Genomic DNA, 17,722 nt, shown 5'->3' on the forward strand with positions numbered 1-17,722 from the left:
CTGATTCGGTATATATTCTCCTTCAGTTGATGAGCGTATGACGGACATACCGATATGAATAAACCAATCCGAACAGTTACAATAGAATCCATCTCTTCCTAGAACCACTACCACTACCACTACTACAGCCACCTCCCGATGATGGCAATGCCGTGATGAAATATTTACATGACAATGTGATATGATATGATAAGGGCATGGGACCGAGGACAAACCCTGGATATATCATTACCTTCATTTACTGCCTGCCACCCGTGAAGATCCCTGGCAATCAATCGGTCATGACTGATAGTTTTCTTTTTCACAAAAACACCCTACCTGATCTTCTTACCTGAACGAAACCCAGATCCCAAACCATAATAGCTCCGCCTGTGAAGACAAGTTGACTATCTAACGTACATACTTACCCCTGAAGAGAAGTAGCGGCCGCACAAGGGCCAAAGAAAAAAACGACACGAGAAAAAAGGACACGAGTAGTAACAAAGACAAGAAAGAAAAAGAGAGAGCATGACAGGTGTCCGTAACAGCGCGTATCTGTCTGCTGCAACGGCGGAAATCGACCTTCGAGGGGAAATTGCGCCTGCTCCAATGGAAGATGGATATCTCGTAACGTAACCAGGATTACGAAGGAAAGATTCGTACGGAGCACTTCAACTGTTGTGAGTTATACGATGGTTGAAGTCCGATGTAGCACGGAGCTTGAGCCTTATTTGACCTTGCCTTACCCATTGTTGCAACGGGGTATAACAAGAGAAAGACCAAGTTAATGATACCCACCAGCAAACCGTCATTAAACACTGGAATGGGGATATCCTTCGCGGACAGTGGTTCAGTATCTTCTCTTCGCACGGGGGTCATCATACGAATCATCTTCATGGTATCGCTTCCGCCCGTAGTCGTCGCCCCGGCCTCCGTACCTGTCACCACGATCGCGGTCGCGTTCACGGTCGCGGTCACGGTAGCGATAACTATCCCGATCACGGTCCCGGTGACGGTCACCGTCGCGGTCCCGATCACGGTCTCGACGATCGCGGTCGCCAAACCCGTCCCGGGGCCTGATGGGTTCTCTGTTGCTGCCAGTGGCGCCCCGGGGTTCACGCTCAAATCTGCCGCCGCCAGGGGGACCACCAAACCCACCGCTGCGTCCGCCTCCCGGACCTGAAGGGGCGTTGGGGGGAGCCTGTCCGCCTCCACCGAATCCGTTGCGACCACCTTGGTATCCAACACCCCCGCGGGGCCCACCAAATCCACGGTCACCGCGGAATCCTCCCTTGAAACCACCTCGGCCACCGAACCCACCCCGGAATCCACCACCATAGCCGCCGGGACCAGAGGGGGCGTTGAAAGAGCCAGGGCCGATAGGTCGAGACGGCAAAGCCTTGGTGTAACCACGACCTCCAAGACCACCACCAAAGCGACGAGGCTTCCATCCCTTGACTGTACGACCGCGCTCGACGTCTACCAAGACACGGCGGTCCTTGATGCGGATACCATCCGTTTCCTTGTAGGCAGCTGAATTCGTGACAAAAGAAAACTAGGTTAGCATCAATGAAGTACGGGGATTCGATACCAGTGTGAATCCAGAGTGACAGGCGACTAGATCTGTAGCAATACCTTTCATATCCTTTTCGCGCTCATAGACAATAAAAGCATATCCCCTGTGTGGTTTCTTCGAGCCCTTTGGCGTTACGGTGTCTTTCACGATGCGAATCTGGGAGACGTCAGTGATGCGTGTAACCCATCAAGCCCGCTCGGCCTGTGACTGTACCCGTTCAATAGGGCCGAAACGACCAAATTCCCGTTCCAGGTCCGATTCCTTGACATCGTAGCTCAGTCTAGCGACAAACAGCGTCTTGAACGGGTCGCCTCGTGCTTGTTGGTCGTTGGATGGTTCATCTGCAGCAAATCATCAGTATTGACACTGATATAGCCCAGAATAGATGCGATGATCATACAGGTCTCGAGGCCTTCCGTCAATTGCTTGTTAATGTTCTCTTTCTTCTCCACTTTCTGGCGCAGTTTGCGCTGGATCCAGCTTTCCGTAGGCGTATATGGGATCTCTTCCTCATACTTCTTCACCTCAGGAAGGAACTGCGCAATACCACCGATGCTACTCTTCTTGCAGTCTTCTGGGGCACGGTTGATGGGGGTGACATAACGCAGAGGCGGGCGAGGTTGGAAGAGCGCCAGAAGCGGAGGGGGGAGCTTGTCCGTCATGTTGTGCCCTCAGCCAGTGCTCTGAATAAACGTGAAAATTAATTCAAAGCCTTCAGAGGCATCGAGGATGAAAGGACGAGATGGCGAGAGGAGATATGGCGGTCTTTTGTCACTTGGTCCTAGCAGCGTTGAGGGAGTTTCGCGTTCCTCCCGTCAGGTGCTTGTCTGCATCTGGAACCGCTAGTCGCGGTAGCCGAGCTTGCCGCAGCACCCAATGACAGCGCCGTATTGGAGGCGGCCCTGAAAAGTCCCCGAAGGTGTCCCTCGAGATTGTTGAAAGCTGTTGACGCCTCCGCTGTGAACATACAATCCAAGATAGCCGCAATGCCTCTACAAGGAATCCGGACGGTGACGGCCGCTAGAGTATGTGTTTTTTTGGCATCTCATCCGCCTGTGCTCCCCAGACTAACTTGATCATCCAGAACGGTGTCGGTGCCTTTATCCTACAATGCAAGCGGTTGGATTTCCACTACTGTGACTGGGCTGGTAGCTCCCGGGGGATGGTGTATGTTATCGACTGTCCTGAATGATTATCATTGAGTCGGGGATGCTAATACTTGTCTTGTGATAGTGCGTACCTCAAGCACCACCTCCCTGCCTTCGCGAAAGCAAACCCTCAGATCGAAATCCGGGTATCGCCGCGGCCACACAAGCACCCTGTAATCAAGGGACACTACATCAACGGACGGGAGAAGGCGGTTTGCGTGCGGAATCTCGAGCCTGAGCAAATAGGCAAGAAGGCCGATCTGCTGAAGCAGGCCAGCGGAGAGAAGTTGAAGCGCACCAAGAAGCCCGTCACGAGTATCAACGAGAGTGTCAGAGGCATCTGGTCCCCGTACCACGGTGGATACAAGTCGGTGTAAAGATGGGAGATTGTGCGATCATACGGTGGTGTTCATTTCTGGGTCAAATATCATTTTCCTATTCGATGTATTATGGGTTACTTTATCTGTTTTGTGTACCTGCCTTTTGCGAACCCGACTCTGTCTTTGTTTGAACGATATGTATCATATGTACAGAATGTCTTCATTTGATATCCCATGAAATGGGACGCCCCCTCCCCGTATGCAGGAAAGTAAATATCAGCAAAGCAAGGTGTCATTATTCACATGGTTGGCCCTGACCGGACCACCGCCCTATAACCAAAACGCTCTCTATGCCATCGAGGTAAACACAAACATAATCCCACCCAACCGAAACAAATGCAATGAGGGTATCAAAAAAGTTGCTCGTCGTAAAATCCCAAGGTAAAAAGTTCAGAAAGGAAGCCCCGCCCTTGCGCCACCATCATCACATGCTATAACAATGCAAACGCCAGAGATGATATGCAGCATCATTATAGATATATTTGAAACATTGACTTGGGCGAGCTCACGGGCTTTCCGCAACCGAATACCTGGCATTTAGAGAAAGGCTTGGCTTTCGAAGCGTTCTTTTTCGCCTTCGACAGCGATCGGTTGGAGGCACAGTCGCCACAATACACCTACGGTCAAGGTTAGAAGATGGTTGAGCAAGTCGTAACTCGGGGGTATCACGTACATGTCCGCATTGCTTGACCACCCATATCTGCTGTTTGGTTTCGTCACCGGTGCCCAGCTCCATATCACAATTCGGGCAAACAACCACATCGTCCTCTGCGACGTTTCGGGTAAACCCCTCCGGTGGCGGACTTGGAGGTTTATAGGCGTTTGCAGGCGTCCTTTGTCGTGTCAGGCCCGTGAGTTGATAGTCTAGTCCTAACGGGCCATCCACATCCAGGTTGATCGTTAGATCTATGGCGCCCGCCGGGCCATCTCCGATCCATAATGACTCCACATCACTCATAGGAGGATGTCTCCGAAATCCACGAAACGATAAGTCTGGCCGGCCATGGTCTCCAAACCGTCCAGGTGGTCTCGGGGATCGGAACTGTAGCATCTGCTGCCACAAGCTGGGCATATAGAAACCTTCATTGTTGCGCGGCGGAGGCGGAGGTGGTGGTTGTGGCGGCGGCGGCAACTGTGGCCGCCTCACGGTGGCTCCGATGAACTCGACTTCGGGGCTGCTTGGGGGTTGTTGCTGGTCATTATCGTCGACCTCTTCCTCTAAATCAACCACTTCGGTAAGGATGTCCCGGGGAAATCGGGGAGGCCGCGGCCGAGATGCTTCAGTCGTTGTACGGGACTCTTGCAAAGAGGAATTTTGATATGGTGTATCGGGCTCATCGGTCAGGTCTATCACATCTTCAGACGGCTGGGATGTGGCCGGTCGGCGGAGGTCGAGGCCGTCCCCGGGGTACCGCCGAAGCGGTGGCAACGAAGGCCCCGGTGTTGCGGAAAGGGATGATGAGGATGGTTCTCCGGATGGACGTCCTGAAGAAACTTCGGAGACTTCGGATATTTCGCGATGAGTTCTCTAAAAGTTGGAGGCCGGGGTTAGTCGAACCTTCAATCCCTTGAGCTAGAACGGGAGATACCCCGCCTCCATGAGGAGATTCGAGGGAGGACGGGGAGATCTGATACGAACCTTTCGGGGGCGAGAGCCCACAAACAAGACACCCGAATCGTCACTCATGGCCGGAACCAATCCGCAAGGGAAGACGACGGTGTTGGAGGGGAAGAGAAGGTGGCCGAGGGAAGGGGGACGAGGAGAGGGCGTTTTGATGGCAAGAAGAAGGCGAGGTAGTAGTGAGTGATTAACAGCCGGTGTTAGGCCTCACTTGCGGTTGGTGGAACGCCATGCTTAGTCGTGTTAACGAAGTGGTCTGGGTCCGAGTGCCCTGCGGTCAGGAGTGGCATGTCTCCGGTTCACTTGCTTTTGCCTCACTGAACTCCGTGAGTTTGTCCAGCATGCCACCCTTCAGTGAATGGATGGGCCCTCTGGTCAGTAGTACTATTGGTACTAGTGAGAGTTCTGGCACTCGTCGTAGTAGTTCCAGGCTAATCCGTGGAAATTCAGAGCCAGACGGAGTGGTTCAGTTGCGGAGGGGAGACAAATATATTCTAGTCTCATATTTTTAGTATGAGGTTCCCGCCGACTCGTCCGGCACCCCGATCAGTGCGTGAATGACTTGTCACCAATAATTACCAATTGTCACAGCACTTGTAGGTCTGGTGACAACTCAGATCCTGGTTGTTCTATGCTCATGATAATCCCATTATAATCCGGGTTCGTTATTGTTGCCAGGTGGCTTCTCCTTCCTTTATTCTTTGGGTTTGGTCTGAGAGAGAAAAAACAAGACGCCGATGACAAAAAAGAACAACAACAAAAACCAAACAGTAGCACCGGCAGCTAGAAATACAGAACAACAAATGGAATTTCCACTCCGTATCCATAAGTAGGTATCATTATTACTGTGCCGTCAGCTCCGTCACGCCTCCCTCGCTATTCAACGCCACGATAGCCTGGGCGGCAGAGCCCCAAGCCGCCGCAACCGCGGGCACCGCACTCCGCAAGGGCTCGGACCACGACTTGGATGCCTTGGTGTATTGATGCACGGTCAAGCCACTAGGTCCTGCGGTCAGAAGGAACTGTCCAGTGTAATCCCAGTTAATCGAGTCAACCTGACTGCCCGTCTCCAGAACCTTGCTCTCCTGTGCGCTACGGAGATCCCAAATGGACACAGTGGTCGAGTTCTCGGTAACCGCGGCCAGGAAAACACCGTTCTCGGAGAAGAAAAGAGACTTCACAGGCCCAGACATGGTGAATGTGGCAGCGGACGCGCCAGTCTTAATATCGAAGATCTTGATTTGCCCGTCCACGCCACCAGCAGCAACCAAATGACCATCAGGGTGAATCTTGACCGAGAGAAGAGCTATAGAGGAAGGAAAAGTCAGTCATATCCGGATATATAATCCATCATCGGGCTACTCACATGCGTCACTGAAAATCTGAGTGATTACCGAGTTCGTCGTAAGGTCATACAGAACATAGCTCTTATCAGCGCCAACCGAGGCAACAATGTCACCGGTAGCATGCACGGCAAGCGCCGTTGCGGCTCCAGCATGGGAGTTGAAGTTGGCGACCTCGTTGCCGTGCTCGAAGACCTTCACGGAGCCCGTAGACGATGCCACAATAGCCTTCTCGCCTGCCCAAGCGGCATCGGTAACTGGTCCGTTTGCCTGCAGATTCTGAACAACCTGCTTCTGGGGAATGGAATAGATGCCAACGGCACCGTCCGCACCGCCGATGAGTGCCAGCTCTCCCGACGAGTTGACGGCGAATGCCTTGCTGCCGGGGTAAAGAGGGTTGGAGCTCTCCGTAGGCTTGAATGTGGAGATGGCATCACCCGTAGCCCAGCCTTCCGGAACCGGGCGCTTACGACGTGTCTTAGACAGCCTGTATGTTGTTAGATATGCCAAACACAGTGGAATCCTATACATAGCAACTTACGATGCCTGTGTGCTCTCAACACGTGCCAGAACGGCCTCGGGCAGACCGGTCGAATCAACCTGCATAGCTTCACCACCGGAGGCAGCAGCACTCCTGGCACCGACGGTGACCTTGGATAGGGCATCACGGGCCTCGTCTCTCTCCTTTGTCAAACGAGCAATCACGCGAACGGCGGCATCGTGCTGGTAGAGCGCGGAGCTCAATTCCTGGCGGGTCTGCGCCAAGGTCTGTCGCAATGTGTAGGTCTCGAGAGCCAGGGCATCCCATTCTTCTTGGAAAACACTGAGCAACGAAGGAATGGATGTGAGGGTGGGAGGTCTGGGGCGGACGACGCGCTGGGATTTGACATCAATGAGGTCGTCTGTGGAGAGCTCTTCTCCATTCACGGGGTCCTTTCCATTCTCCGCGATGTAGGCTTCGATCAGTCGCTTCTCAAAGACGCTGCCTAGTCGAGCATTAGCCGCATTACGTCGCATTGAGGCTTTCGAGGTTGAGACATACCGCTCTTGGGCGAGACGACGGGCACTTGCGGTGCTTCTCCCGAAACTGTTGCACGTCAGTTATCAGTAATCGGACTGGCAAGAGCGATTGATTGCACGACTTACTTGCGCAGAGCATGGTATCTGATGTATGTTGGTTGATGGAGGACGAAGTTGGTTCGACGCGAAGCTTGCGGCTCCTCTGGACTTTTCGACCTCGCCCGATGCGGATTAGCGCACCGCAGCCCACTGATTCCTTGGCGGGCCAGCCAACTTCTTGCTACAAAGTATACCAAGTCGCTTCTATCCTATGCTCATATTTATTCTATATATGTGCCTGTAGCTTCCGAGCGAGGCACTCATATTGCGTCACCGTGCTACAGTCGATGAGGAATATCTATATACGAGTACATTGTGCATGGTGTTTTACTTACTAGGGAGCGTCACGTCATACTGCCCACATTCGCTCGCTATTGAGCTGCTGTAACATCAGTCCTACTATTTTCTTGACTGTTATAAAATAGAGATAGGCTGACAGTGAGTCTGCGGCTGGCCAAGCCATGTCATTCAAATCAAAGGATCTCGCATATGGTACGTTGCTTCATCTTCACTCCCCGTTGACATCGAAGTAACTAACCATCTTTCAGAGGCGAAGCAGCCTGCTTTCTTACAGAGACTGAAGAATCAATACGGCGATACCTCTGGACGCCTCGAAAGACCCATTGCGCGGCCACGGAAACCGAGGGATGACAATGACGACGATGCCCCTACCTACGTTGATGAAGAGAGCAACGAGATCATCTCCAAAGAGGAATACGAAGCTTTAGTTCGTGGCGAAGATAACAAGGATACCGAGGATTCCCATAAGGACACAAAAGAGCCTGCGACGGGTGAAGAAGGTAAAGCGAATACCCAGGCCGAGGCACCTGTCTCCAAACAGAACGTGGCCGAAATAGGAGGGCCACGGAAAAGGAAACAGGCCAAAGTAGTGGGAGAGGACAATCCCAGTGAAGAGACAGAGAAGGTAGAGAAGAAAGAATCAGGCACTCGGAAACCAAAACAGAAGAAGAAGATCAAGCTATCCTTTGACGATGATGACTCATAATGACAGTATTTGAGTCACTTTATACTACAATAATGATACCCTATCATGGCCAGAGAATAGTTCTTGGATCGCTTCTTCAGCCTCTTCTTTCTCTCAATTTTGGTAGATACATACTTAGTTAGGATGATACCAGAGAATGATGACGATGATTCAACAGAGAGAGTATAGCACTCGGGTCCGTTGTAGTCATAGTTAGTTAAATGGCAGCAATTAATAATCAAGGACATGAACCTTTGGAGACCATGTAAAAGAATCTTCACATTTACCACATCTCCTATTGTCTTGATCTGGCGTGAGCTTCACTCTCCGGATCCGAGGAATAGGCAAGTTCTTCAAGCTTGACATTTCCCGCGACGAGTTTTTTCTTCCAGATTCCGCAGTTCGCGGCACGGAAACCCAACGAAAGAGCAACTTTCCGGCCTGGCATTTATCTTGGACTCTGGGAGCTGTTTGGCAGCACCAGCAATATCCCAAAATGCCTGTAGTTAACGTGGATGATCTCGTCCGTCTGCAACGGAGGCCCGATGACATCCGGAATGCAAGTTACCCCTCCATCCCACTTCCATCATCTTTGCTCTGTCCGCCATCACTAACAGCCATCCCAGATCTGCATTCTCGCCCACGTCGTATGTACCTTATGCTTGTCTAAGTCTATCAGACTATATGCCTCTGTGAAATTTTCCTTACTCACATTCATTTAGGATCACGGTAAAACGTCTTTGACCGATAGTCTGATCGCCACCAATGGCATTATCTCACCAAAGCTGGCGGGCAAGATCCGCTACCTGGACTCCCGTCCAGACGAGCAGCTCCGAGGAATTACGATGGAATCTTCTGCCATTTCGCTCTTCTTCTCCATGATGCGTCGCCCTGCTCCCGACGCTGCGCCCGTGGCGAAAGAGTACCTGATCAATCTGATCGACTCGCCGGGCCATATCGATTTCAGCAGTGAAGTGTCGACCGCATCCCGTCTTTGCGATGGTGCCGTGGTGCTTGTGGATGCCGTAGAGGGCGTCTGCAGTCAGACAGTCACAGTGCTGCGTCAAACATGGGTGGAGCAATTGAAGCCCATCCTAGTTATCAATAAGATCGATCGACTGATTACGGAGCTGAAGATGAGTCCCAGCGAAGCTTACTCCCATATGAGCAAGCTGCTGGAGCAAGTCAACGCTGTCATTGGTAGTTTCTATCAGGGTGAACGCATGGAAGAGGACCTTCAATGGCGAGAGCGCATGGAGGAGCGTGCTATTGAATCTGCTGCTCGCTCCAAGAAGCAGGAGCAAGATGACGAGCCTACGGCAGAGTATGAGGAAAGAGACGATGAAGACCTCTATTTTGCGCCAGAGAAGAACAACGTCATCTTCTGCAGTGCTGTCGATGGCTGGGCTTTTACGATCCGTCAGTTTGCCGCGATCTATGAAAGAAAGCTCGGAATCAAGCGCACTGTCCTTGAAAAGGTGCTCTGGGGAGATTACTATCTCGATCCCAAAACGAAGCGAGTCCTGGGTTCGAAGCACTTGAAGGGTCGTGCTTTGAAGCCCATGTTTGTTCAGCTTGTATTGGACAGTATCTGGGCGGCATATGAGGCTACAACAGGCACGGGCACAGGAAAGGGGTATGTTGAACCGGTATATACCTAAAGTACACCTGCTAATCTTGGAAAGCGACCCGACTTTGTTGGAAAAGATCACCAAGTCCCTGAACATTAACATTCCTGCATACATCCTGCGGTCTCGCGACCCCCGCAATATCATGACGACCCTATTCTCGATGTGGCTGCCTTTGTCTACTGCAGTGCTGGTGTCTGTCATTGAATATCTTCCCAGCCCGCCAGCTGCTCAAGCAGCTCGGTTGCCAGCAATGATTGAAGACTCTCCTGGCTCCCAATACGTGGATCCCAGAGTGAAGGATGCTATGGTTAACTTTAAGACGCAGAAAGATGAGCCTGTCATCGCCTACGTCAGTAAAATGATGTCCATCCCAGAGAGCGAGCTTGGATCGAGCAAGAAGAGAGCCGGTGGCACTATGTCGGCCGACGAAGCCCGGGAGATTGCTCGCAAGAAGCGAGAGGAGATTGCCAAAATGCAGGCAGAAGCCAACGGCGACCAGGCGGATGACTTCTCTCGCATAACATCCGCCTTCGAACGGACTACCATATCGGATGACAAACCGGCCGAGAGCGAGGAGAAGGAAGATCCTGAACATCTTGTTGGATTCGCCCGTTTATACTCCGGAACCCTCTCTGTGGGAGACTCTATATACGTCCTGGCGCCCAAGTTCTCGCCAGAGAACCCGCACGCCAGCCCGGTACCCCAGAAGGTTACCGTCACCGATCTCTACCTTCTTATGGGCCGCAGTCTCGAACCTCTCCAGTCTGTACCGGCAGGTGTTGTCTTCGGCATCGGCGGTCTTGCAGGCCACGTTCTCAAGACAGGTACTCTGTCTTCGCAGCTCGAGGGCAGCATCAACTTGGCTGGTGTCTCCCTCAACACACCACCCATCGTGCGAGTCGCCCTAGAGCCCGTGAACCCAGCAGACCTGAGCAAGATGGTAACTGGTCTGCGTCTTCTTGAGCAAAGCGATCCTTGCGCACAATACGAGGTTCTCCCCAGCGGCGAGCACGTCATCCTAACTGCCGGTGAACTGCACCTCGAGCGTTGTATCAAGGATCTCCGCGAACGTTTCGCTAAGTGCGAGATCTCAACCGGTCAGACCATCGTACCCTACCGGGAAACCATCATCAGCGCTTCCGAAATGGCACCTCCCAAGAACCCCGAGCTGGGACGAGGTGGTGTGCAGACCACTTCCTCATCCAAGCAACTGACCATGCGTCTCCGCGTGGTGCCGCTCCCTGCAGCCGTCACAGACTTCATCTCCAAGCACGTGGGAACCATCAAGCGTCTGCAAACCGAGAAGCGCAGAGCAGCAGAGACCCAATCCAACGAGGAAGAACAACCAAGCAACGGAACAACCACGGTCGAAAGCTCCCAGCAAATGGAAGCCAGCGACGCCACTGGCGAGGCCCGCGAAGCAACCTCCCTCTCCCTGAAGGACTTTAAGCAAGAGCTCGCCAAGCTATTCGAAGACGAAGCAACCGATGACAAGGGACTTTGGAAGGACGTAGTCGAGCGGATCACAGCCTTTGGACCACGACGCGTTGGACCCAACATCCTCGTCGATTCAACAGAGGTCAACACCTGCGAGAAATTGTATGCCTTCCCCCCATCCCTCCTTTCCTCGTATCACAACCTTCCCCAACTAATATACACATACACAGCCTCCTTGAACCCCACCAACAACAACCCCAAATCAACTCCGACACCAGCACCCGCGAAGCCCTCATGGTCCGCGACCTAAGCGACAAGATTGCGCACGCCTTCCAACTCGCAACCGGCCAAGGACCTCTCTGCCAAGAGCCCATGCAAGGCATCGCCGTATTCCTTGAATCCGTCTCCATCAACACCACGACGGACGAAGACCTCGACCTAGGCCGCTTAACCGGCGAAGCCATCCGTCTCGTCCGCGACAGCATCACGCAGGGATTCCTGGACTGGAGTCCTCGAATCATGCTGGCCATGTACAGTTGTGAGATTCAAGCATCGAGTGCGTCATCCCTCCCTCTTACCCTAACCCTCAAAACCTCACCCCAATCAATACTAACAAAATAAACAGCCGAAGTCCTCGGCCGCGTCTACGGCGTGATAACCCGGCGCCGAGGCCGCATCCTCTCGGAGGTAATGAAAGAAGGCACACCCTTCTTCACTATCTTGGCTCTCCTCCCGGTGGCAGAATCATTCGGATTCGCGGAAGAAATCCGCAAGCGGACTTCGGGCGCGGCGCAACCTCAACTGATCTTTGCGGGCTTTGAGGCGCTAGATGAGGATCCGTTCTGGGTGCCGGCGACGGAGGAGGAATTGGAGGATCTGGGTGAGTTGGCGGATAGGGAGAATGTCGCGAAGAGGTATATGGATAATGTGAGACGAAGGAAGGGATTGGTTGTGCAGGGAAGGAAGTTGATTGATGCGGAGAAGCAGAAGACGTTGAAGAAGTAGGCTCTTTCTTTATTTATGTGGGTGGTGGGGGAGAGGGGGTATAGATAGTACTATTAAGTTATTGTTGGTTTTTGTGAAAGACGGAAAAGTTAGGATGAATATCATGTTTATATGATTGAATTGGCTACGAGAAAGGTATATGTGCCCGTTGTATGTAATACTTCCCAATCCACATGGAAATAGAATCAGGAAGCTCTAAACAGGGGTCGCAAAGTGAGTAAAGACCTTGCGCGGTAACCATCCATCTACCTCACATGACAAACACAGCTTAGCATTGGAAAAGCCAAAGCCATGTATACTAAGGAGGAAACAATAAACAAAGTGATATGATAACGAACGGAAAAGCAAAATGTGTGAATGTTGGTTTTATTTGTATCCTGCACAAGGATCAAAGTTAGGATAGGGTGTCCGCGATGCGGGTTGGCAGTCATTGTAACTAGCCAATGATGTGAGTACATCAACTGTTAAGATATGTACAGTCATGTCGAATGTGGTAATATGCTTGCGCGTCGGCAGTCATATGTATGTGTTCGCGCGCTTCCGCGACTGTCTTCAGAGCAAGCTGTAAGCAGGAGCTGGCCTGATCATATGCGAGCGCACCGACTTCAGGTGCTGCTGCAAGGGCCCGACTCCTGCGGGATCAGTCAATCAGCCCAATCCGGTCACCCCTCGAAGTGAGTGCCGTGGCCGATAAGACTGTGGTGTTAATGATGAGCGCCATAGCCAGCCGTCAAAGCTAGGTCAGACCAACGCGTCATCCATAATTGCTGGTATCATCAATATCCTCTCCCCCCAGAAAGGTGACCGATCAAAACGGCCTAGCTACCTTCCTCAACTCCGCAACCCCAGTAACAGGATCTCTCATTTCCTTCCAGCTAACCGGGAACATCATATTACCCGACTCACTGCGGGCCATAACGACACCCAGATCATTCCTAGCCGTGGTAAGATAGTAGAAGCTTTGATCACCAAGGGAGATAACCGTTCCGCGAACGATATCCCCAACACGGAACATCTCATCCATGACAACGCGGTCTTTCTCAACAGCACGCACGTCCTCCTTGCGGATCAGAGCCTGGAAGCGAAGTTCATCCGAGTTGCTGTGGTTCTCCGGATTAGCCGCGGACGAAAGGATAGCTTCGATGTTGTCATTGTCCGACGCAGTCTGTGAGGGGTTGAGCGGCTGGGAGCTAGCGGATTCGTCGAGCACGACTAGAATAGATACGGTGGCTTGTCGCTTCTGAACGCGAGTTACGCGCGCCAACACGACCGAGTCGACGGCAGGGAGGGTGTTGTATCTCAGCTTCGGCTTTCCAGTGTTGGCGGGGTTGGCGGACGCCTTGGTGCTGGGTGCCGGTGCAGCAGCCTTCTTGGGGCCTGTTCGGGAGACGCTCAAGATGAGCTTTGCTTTGGAGCTGGGTTGCGCTTGATCGACGACCACGGGGCCTGCGATCGAGGCATAGATGGTTGCGTTCTGCACATGTGTACCAGGACCGGCGGCATACGAGGCAATTGAGCCTAGGCGCTGGCCTGGGATGGCCAAAGTGGGTAGTGCAGTGGCCATTCCAGCGCTGCGTCTTACAGACTGGAAATTAAAGGAGAATAAGAGAAGGAATTGAAAGAAGAGGCTCGGAGAAAGTCGAGCTTGAGTTGTTGACACGAGATGCTGGCAAAGCTTTTCTTTTTCGGCGGGACCCGGTCTCGGCCGGAACAACAGTCCTTCCGGACAGCTAGCACGGGCCAATCAAGAGGCCTTGGTATACATTCTCTTGTTCCTACTACGAGACAGGTCATCTAGACAAAGTATGCTACAACGATAGCAGTTCTGATCATGGTATCAATGTATTGCAAGTATAGACTCGAAATCCTCTAACGGTGAATACAGTATTATGCGCAGACATAATTAGAAGTCGGCACAGCGTCATCTCCCCCTCGGAGAGGTGACTATAGACAACAAACGGACAACGATCTCAAGCACACCGAATGCTCACTGGCACGAATCAAAAGAGACACCGAAGTACATGCCCGCTTAACACCTTGGACAGCTAGATATCAATGGATCAACACATTGGAACACAAGGCGGCTCAACTTATAGATAAGAACGGCAGTGGGAACACACAATAGAGAAGAGGAAAAGAAGTCGGTCGAAGATAGATAGGGAAGTGAAAGGGGTTGGTCCAAAGCCATACAAAAGTTGTTAGGGTGAGGTGAAGGTTCAAGGTCAAGGGGGGAAGTCGCTTAGGCTTCTACAAGCTTGTGACCATTTCCAAGGAATTCGAGGCATCGCCGAGCCAGCGCAATGACCTCGCCTTCCCCGTCCTCAGCGTCCTCCTCGTCCGATTCAATATTCTTGTCGGAGATGGACTTGACCATCTGAACGATATCGTCGGACTTGGCGATATATCCGATGAGTCTTTGATCCTCCGATTCCAGAAGCTGAAGCAGAGTCCAGATGGCAATATGCTGGAATGTCGGATCGCCACTGGCGAGGAAACGATTGAGATAGCCGTGAATGCCTCCGTTCGGATCTGCCCAATCACGCACAAAAATGGAGTAGTCACCCACTGAGTTCACACCTGTTAGTATGTGGAGGGCACGATAATACGTTTGCACATGGTGAGGGTCATACCTTTAGAGGAGAGATTTCCCAGCGCCGCAGCGCTGTTCCCTTGCACTTCGATACTTTCTGATTCCGTCAAGGGAATCAGGACATCAAAGACCCCAAGGTTGAGGAGATGCGGTTTCAACTCGTCACTCAGGGCCAGGACCGCGATTGCAGCAGTCATTTCCGACTGAACGCTGAGGGGCACACGGAGAACGAGGTCCTTGCACTTCTGGACAGCGCCGGCCTGCAGGACCAGCTCCTTGTTCCGATCCGAGCTTGCGGCAAGATTCCGGAGGGTCGAGATGGCGTGACACTGAATTTCCTCATTATCGGTCGATCCCAGCAGGTCTACCAGGGGCTTGAGGAAGCCCGCATCGATGATCGGCGATTCGTTCAAGGGATGGATGGAAATGTTGCGGATACAGGCGACGGCGGATAGGATAAGAGGAAGGTAGGACGACTGCAGCAGTCGCAAGAGCGGTGGAAGACCCTTAGCTCGAACAATTTCGAGCTGGTATTTCTCGTCCGAGGCAAGGTTGCGCAGTGCCAACGCCGCTTGGCATTGGACCTTGGGTGTTGACGAATCCATCAGGTGCACCAGCGACTGAACCAGCCTGGATTCGGTTTGGGCAAGGCGCTTGCGATTCGACGAGTCGACAGCGATGTTGCTGAGGGCGGTAGTGCAGTAGTATTGTACATCCACATCGGGGGAGGAGAGCAATTGAACAAGAACGGGGATAGCGCCGGCGTTGACAAGTTGTTGTCGGTTATCATCTACGGATCGCGTTGTTAGCAAAGCCACATCGTCTTGGGATACTCGCAACCTACCCGAGTGTGTCATATTCAACAACGCTCCCGTGGCATTTCGTTGCACACGCATGTCCTTCGACTTCGCTAGACGGATTAACGGGCCCAAGGCACCGGATCGAGCGATCTTAGCCTTGTTATCCTCATGGGTAGCCAGGTTTGTAATGCAACCGACTGCATTGCATTGCACTTCCACATTCGGTGACATCATTTGCCGTATTAGAGGAGCCAGTCCTCCCAGAGCGACGATCAACACCTTATTGTCCGCTGCGACCGGTCAGTAATCGTGCTGGCGCAATAGCAAATGGAAGCGAAACCCACCATTTACAGCCAAGTTGCCTAGTGCTGCACTGGCAGCACGTTGCACTTCGATATCCGAACTCTGCAACAAGAAGAGGATGGGTTCCAGCGTGTCTCGATCGACCTCGCGCACATCTACAGATACCCCGGATGTTAGCCACCACCGAAACGATAGGTCTGTGCGTATCAGCCCGTACCTCTCTCCGTGATTTCAGCGAATGTCAGACTGGCGCTCCGTTGGAGATCGACATTGTCGGAATAGACGAGGGTGCTCAAGGCCCGAAGGGGTTCACCGGCGAAGAAGTCGGTCTCGGTCCTCTATCAAGGAATACTTGTGAGCAAAAGCGACAGCCAGCTGGAGTAGAAGCAGGCGTGGACGGTGCGACAGCAATGAACGTACGTTTTCAAGGTAACCCAGAAGATCGGAAACCGCTTCACGCTCGTTGTCTGCCAAAGTGGTCTCATAAATCCCATCCCTTGAGCGGCCCCCGATCGGGCCGAGACAAGCTGAGATATGGCACCATCGATCGACTGTCGAGAAGCAGGACAGACAGGCATTCGTAATTCCGCTCATGCCTTCGGAATGGGGAGCCCGCAGGACCAACAGACGGCCCCGCCAGCGTTGAATAGAGAAAGCAAAGAGTAGGCGGAAGATACGCCGAATGGATTGGGAGGGGAGAGGATCAGGTCGGGTTCCTTAATGGGCAGCAAGCTTGTCGCTTTCCCTTATTCCATCCAACAAAGACTTGCAACGGAGGCGGAACCGACGTGGGAATGGGAGGCGGTCGGGGGAAGTGCAGGCAGAGATCGAGGGAAGGACCGAATGGGCGACGAAGAAGGGGACGGGAAGAGAGGCTCTGCCAGAGGGAGCTGCGGGAACACAAGAGCCCGGCGCGTGATAGTCTAAAGAGGGAAGAGGGAAGTAGGAGGGATGGATGGATAGATAGTACGAGAAGTGGTTGTAGGTTCGTAGTCGACAGTCGTAGAGGAGGAAGGGGAGATGAGACGAAGTGAGGTTGGTTGGTCAAGGTTAGGTCAGGTTAGGTCAGGTTGGGTCAGGTTGGGTTAGTAGCTTCCGTTTGCTCCAGGGACCCTTAGCACGTTTCTTTCCCTTTTGGAAACATACAATGGGAAGAGTCAATGGAGGGGGGAGAGAGAGAGAGAGAGATGACAAGGGAAGGGGAGGAAATGGCGGAGAATGAGAGACCCAGGGGATGGAGGTTCATCACCAGAGTGGATTCTGGGATGGGAGATGGAGAGTGAGAGTGAGAGAGATTGTGTAAGTGTCTGGTAGTTAGTAGTGGTCAGTGGTTAAGTGAGAACCCGCGCCAGCACCGTCCACTTTGGAGTCGGGCAAATGATAACGCGCAGAAATGGGCAGGGGAGCTCCAATTTCACCAACCACCTCTTTAGTTGAACTAAGTAGTAAGTAAGTTAGTAGTTGTTCTTGTTCATTTAGCTTTTAGGTGATGATATTACTCATTCTTGAACTACATTGTTCATTGCGATCTAACTCGGTCGTCTAAACTACTACAATGTATCTAGATAGATCTGTCACCGCCGTTATCAAAAAGAGGTCCCATCCGACCGGGGACCCGGTTGTTTATCTTTTGCTCGTCATTGCTTTGCTTTTCTGGTGCTCGTTTCTGTCCTCGGCCCCACTGGCAACAGCTCTGGATGGAACCACTCGTCACTAGTTCATGTCTATGCCCGTCATTAGAGCTCTTGCTCGGCCTCACCTTCTTTTCCTCTCCCTCTTCTTTTCCTCTTCCCCCTCCCCCCCCC

General features: G+C 52.4%; 9 protein-coding genes across 9 annotated transcripts; 4 read left to right on the top strand and 5 right to left on the bottom strand.

The window, feature by feature from the left end:
• Positions 1-829: 829 nt before the first annotated feature.
• Positions 830-2,217, bottom strand: An14g04950 (uncharacterized protein; the record flags this gene model as incomplete). Its single annotated transcript, XM_001401081.3, has 4 exons — positions 830-1,512; positions 1,615-1,711; positions 1,769-1,896; positions 1,956-2,217. The coding sequence occupies 4 exons, from the start codon at positions 2,215-2,217 to the stop codon at positions 830-832; spliced, it is 1,170 nt and encodes a 389-aa protein (XP_001401118.1).
• A 324-nt stretch (positions 2,218-2,541) lies between these two features.
• Positions 2,542-3,080, top strand: An14g04960 (mitochondrial 54S ribosomal protein mL43; the record flags this gene model as incomplete). Its single annotated transcript, XM_001401082.3, has 3 exons — positions 2,542-2,580; positions 2,640-2,722; positions 2,789-3,080. The coding sequence occupies 3 exons, from the start codon at positions 2,542-2,544 to the stop codon at positions 3,078-3,080; spliced, it is 414 nt and encodes a 137-aa protein (XP_001401119.1).
• Positions 3,081-3,588: 508 nt separating this feature from the next.
• An14g04970 (uncharacterized protein) lies at positions 3,589-4,770 on the bottom strand (the record flags this gene model as incomplete). Its single annotated transcript, XM_059744267.1, has 2 exons — positions 3,589-4,611; positions 4,723-4,770. The coding sequence occupies 2 exons, from the start codon at positions 4,768-4,770 to the stop codon at positions 3,589-3,591; spliced, it is 1,071 nt and encodes a 356-aa protein (XP_059602333.1).
• A 776-nt stretch (positions 4,771-5,546) lies between these two features.
• Positions 5,547-7,206, bottom strand: An14g04980 (uncharacterized protein; the record flags this gene model as incomplete). Its single annotated transcript, XM_001401084.3, has 5 exons — positions 5,547-6,010; positions 6,071-6,534; positions 6,589-7,033; positions 7,090-7,134; positions 7,194-7,206. The coding sequence occupies 5 exons, from the start codon at positions 7,204-7,206 to the stop codon at positions 5,547-5,549; spliced, it is 1,431 nt and encodes a 476-aa protein (XP_001401121.1).
• Positions 7,207-7,627: 421 nt separating this feature from the next.
• An14g04990 (uncharacterized protein) lies at positions 7,628-8,172 on the top strand (the record flags this gene model as incomplete). The annotated part of the gene is made up of 2 exons (XM_001401085.1): positions 7,628-7,658; positions 7,715-8,172. 2 exons carry the CDS (start codon positions 7,628-7,630, stop codon positions 8,170-8,172), a joined length of 489 nt encoding a protein of 162 aa, XP_001401122.1.
• Positions 8,173-8,647: 475 nt separating this feature from the next.
• Positions 8,648-12,224, top strand: An14g05000 (uncharacterized protein; the record flags this gene model as incomplete). Its single annotated transcript, XM_059744268.1, has 7 exons — positions 8,648-8,674; positions 8,778-8,798; positions 8,874-9,414; positions 9,457-9,787; positions 9,837-11,381; positions 11,498-11,775; positions 11,845-12,224. The coding sequence occupies 7 exons, from the start codon at positions 8,648-8,650 to the stop codon at positions 12,222-12,224; spliced, it is 3,123 nt and encodes a 1,040-aa protein (XP_059602334.1).
• An 808-nt stretch (positions 12,225-13,032) lies between these two features.
• An14g05010 (uncharacterized protein) lies at positions 13,033-13,788 on the bottom strand (the record flags this gene model as incomplete). Its single annotated transcript, XM_059744269.1, has 3 exons — positions 13,033-13,332; positions 13,435-13,522; positions 13,562-13,788. The coding sequence occupies 3 exons, from the start codon at positions 13,786-13,788 to the stop codon at positions 13,033-13,035; spliced, it is 615 nt and encodes a 204-aa protein (XP_059602335.1).
• A 675-nt stretch (positions 13,789-14,463) lies between these two features.
• An14g05020 (uncharacterized protein) lies at positions 14,464-16,511 on the bottom strand (the record flags this gene model as incomplete). The annotated part of the gene is made up of 6 exons (XM_001401088.3): positions 14,464-14,789; positions 14,855-15,604; positions 15,659-15,904; positions 15,959-16,072; positions 16,135-16,255; positions 16,338-16,511. 6 exons carry the CDS (start codon positions 16,509-16,511, stop codon positions 14,464-14,466), a joined length of 1,731 nt encoding a protein of 576 aa, XP_001401125.1.
• A 126-nt stretch (positions 16,512-16,637) lies between these two features.
• An14g05030 (uncharacterized protein) lies at positions 16,638-17,350 on the top strand (the record flags this gene model as incomplete). The annotated part of the gene is made up of 4 exons (XM_059744270.1): positions 16,638-16,832; positions 16,911-16,996; positions 17,113-17,196; positions 17,239-17,350. 4 exons carry the CDS (start codon positions 16,638-16,640, stop codon positions 17,348-17,350), a joined length of 477 nt encoding a protein of 158 aa, XP_059602336.1.
• Between the last annotated feature and the right edge of the window lie 372 nt (positions 17,351-17,722).

The sequence above is a fragment of the Aspergillus niger genome (assembly GCF_000002855.4).
Source record: "Aspergillus niger supercontig An14".
Lineage (NCBI taxonomy): Eukaryota > Fungi > Ascomycota > Eurotiomycetes > Eurotiales > Aspergillaceae > Aspergillus > Aspergillus niger.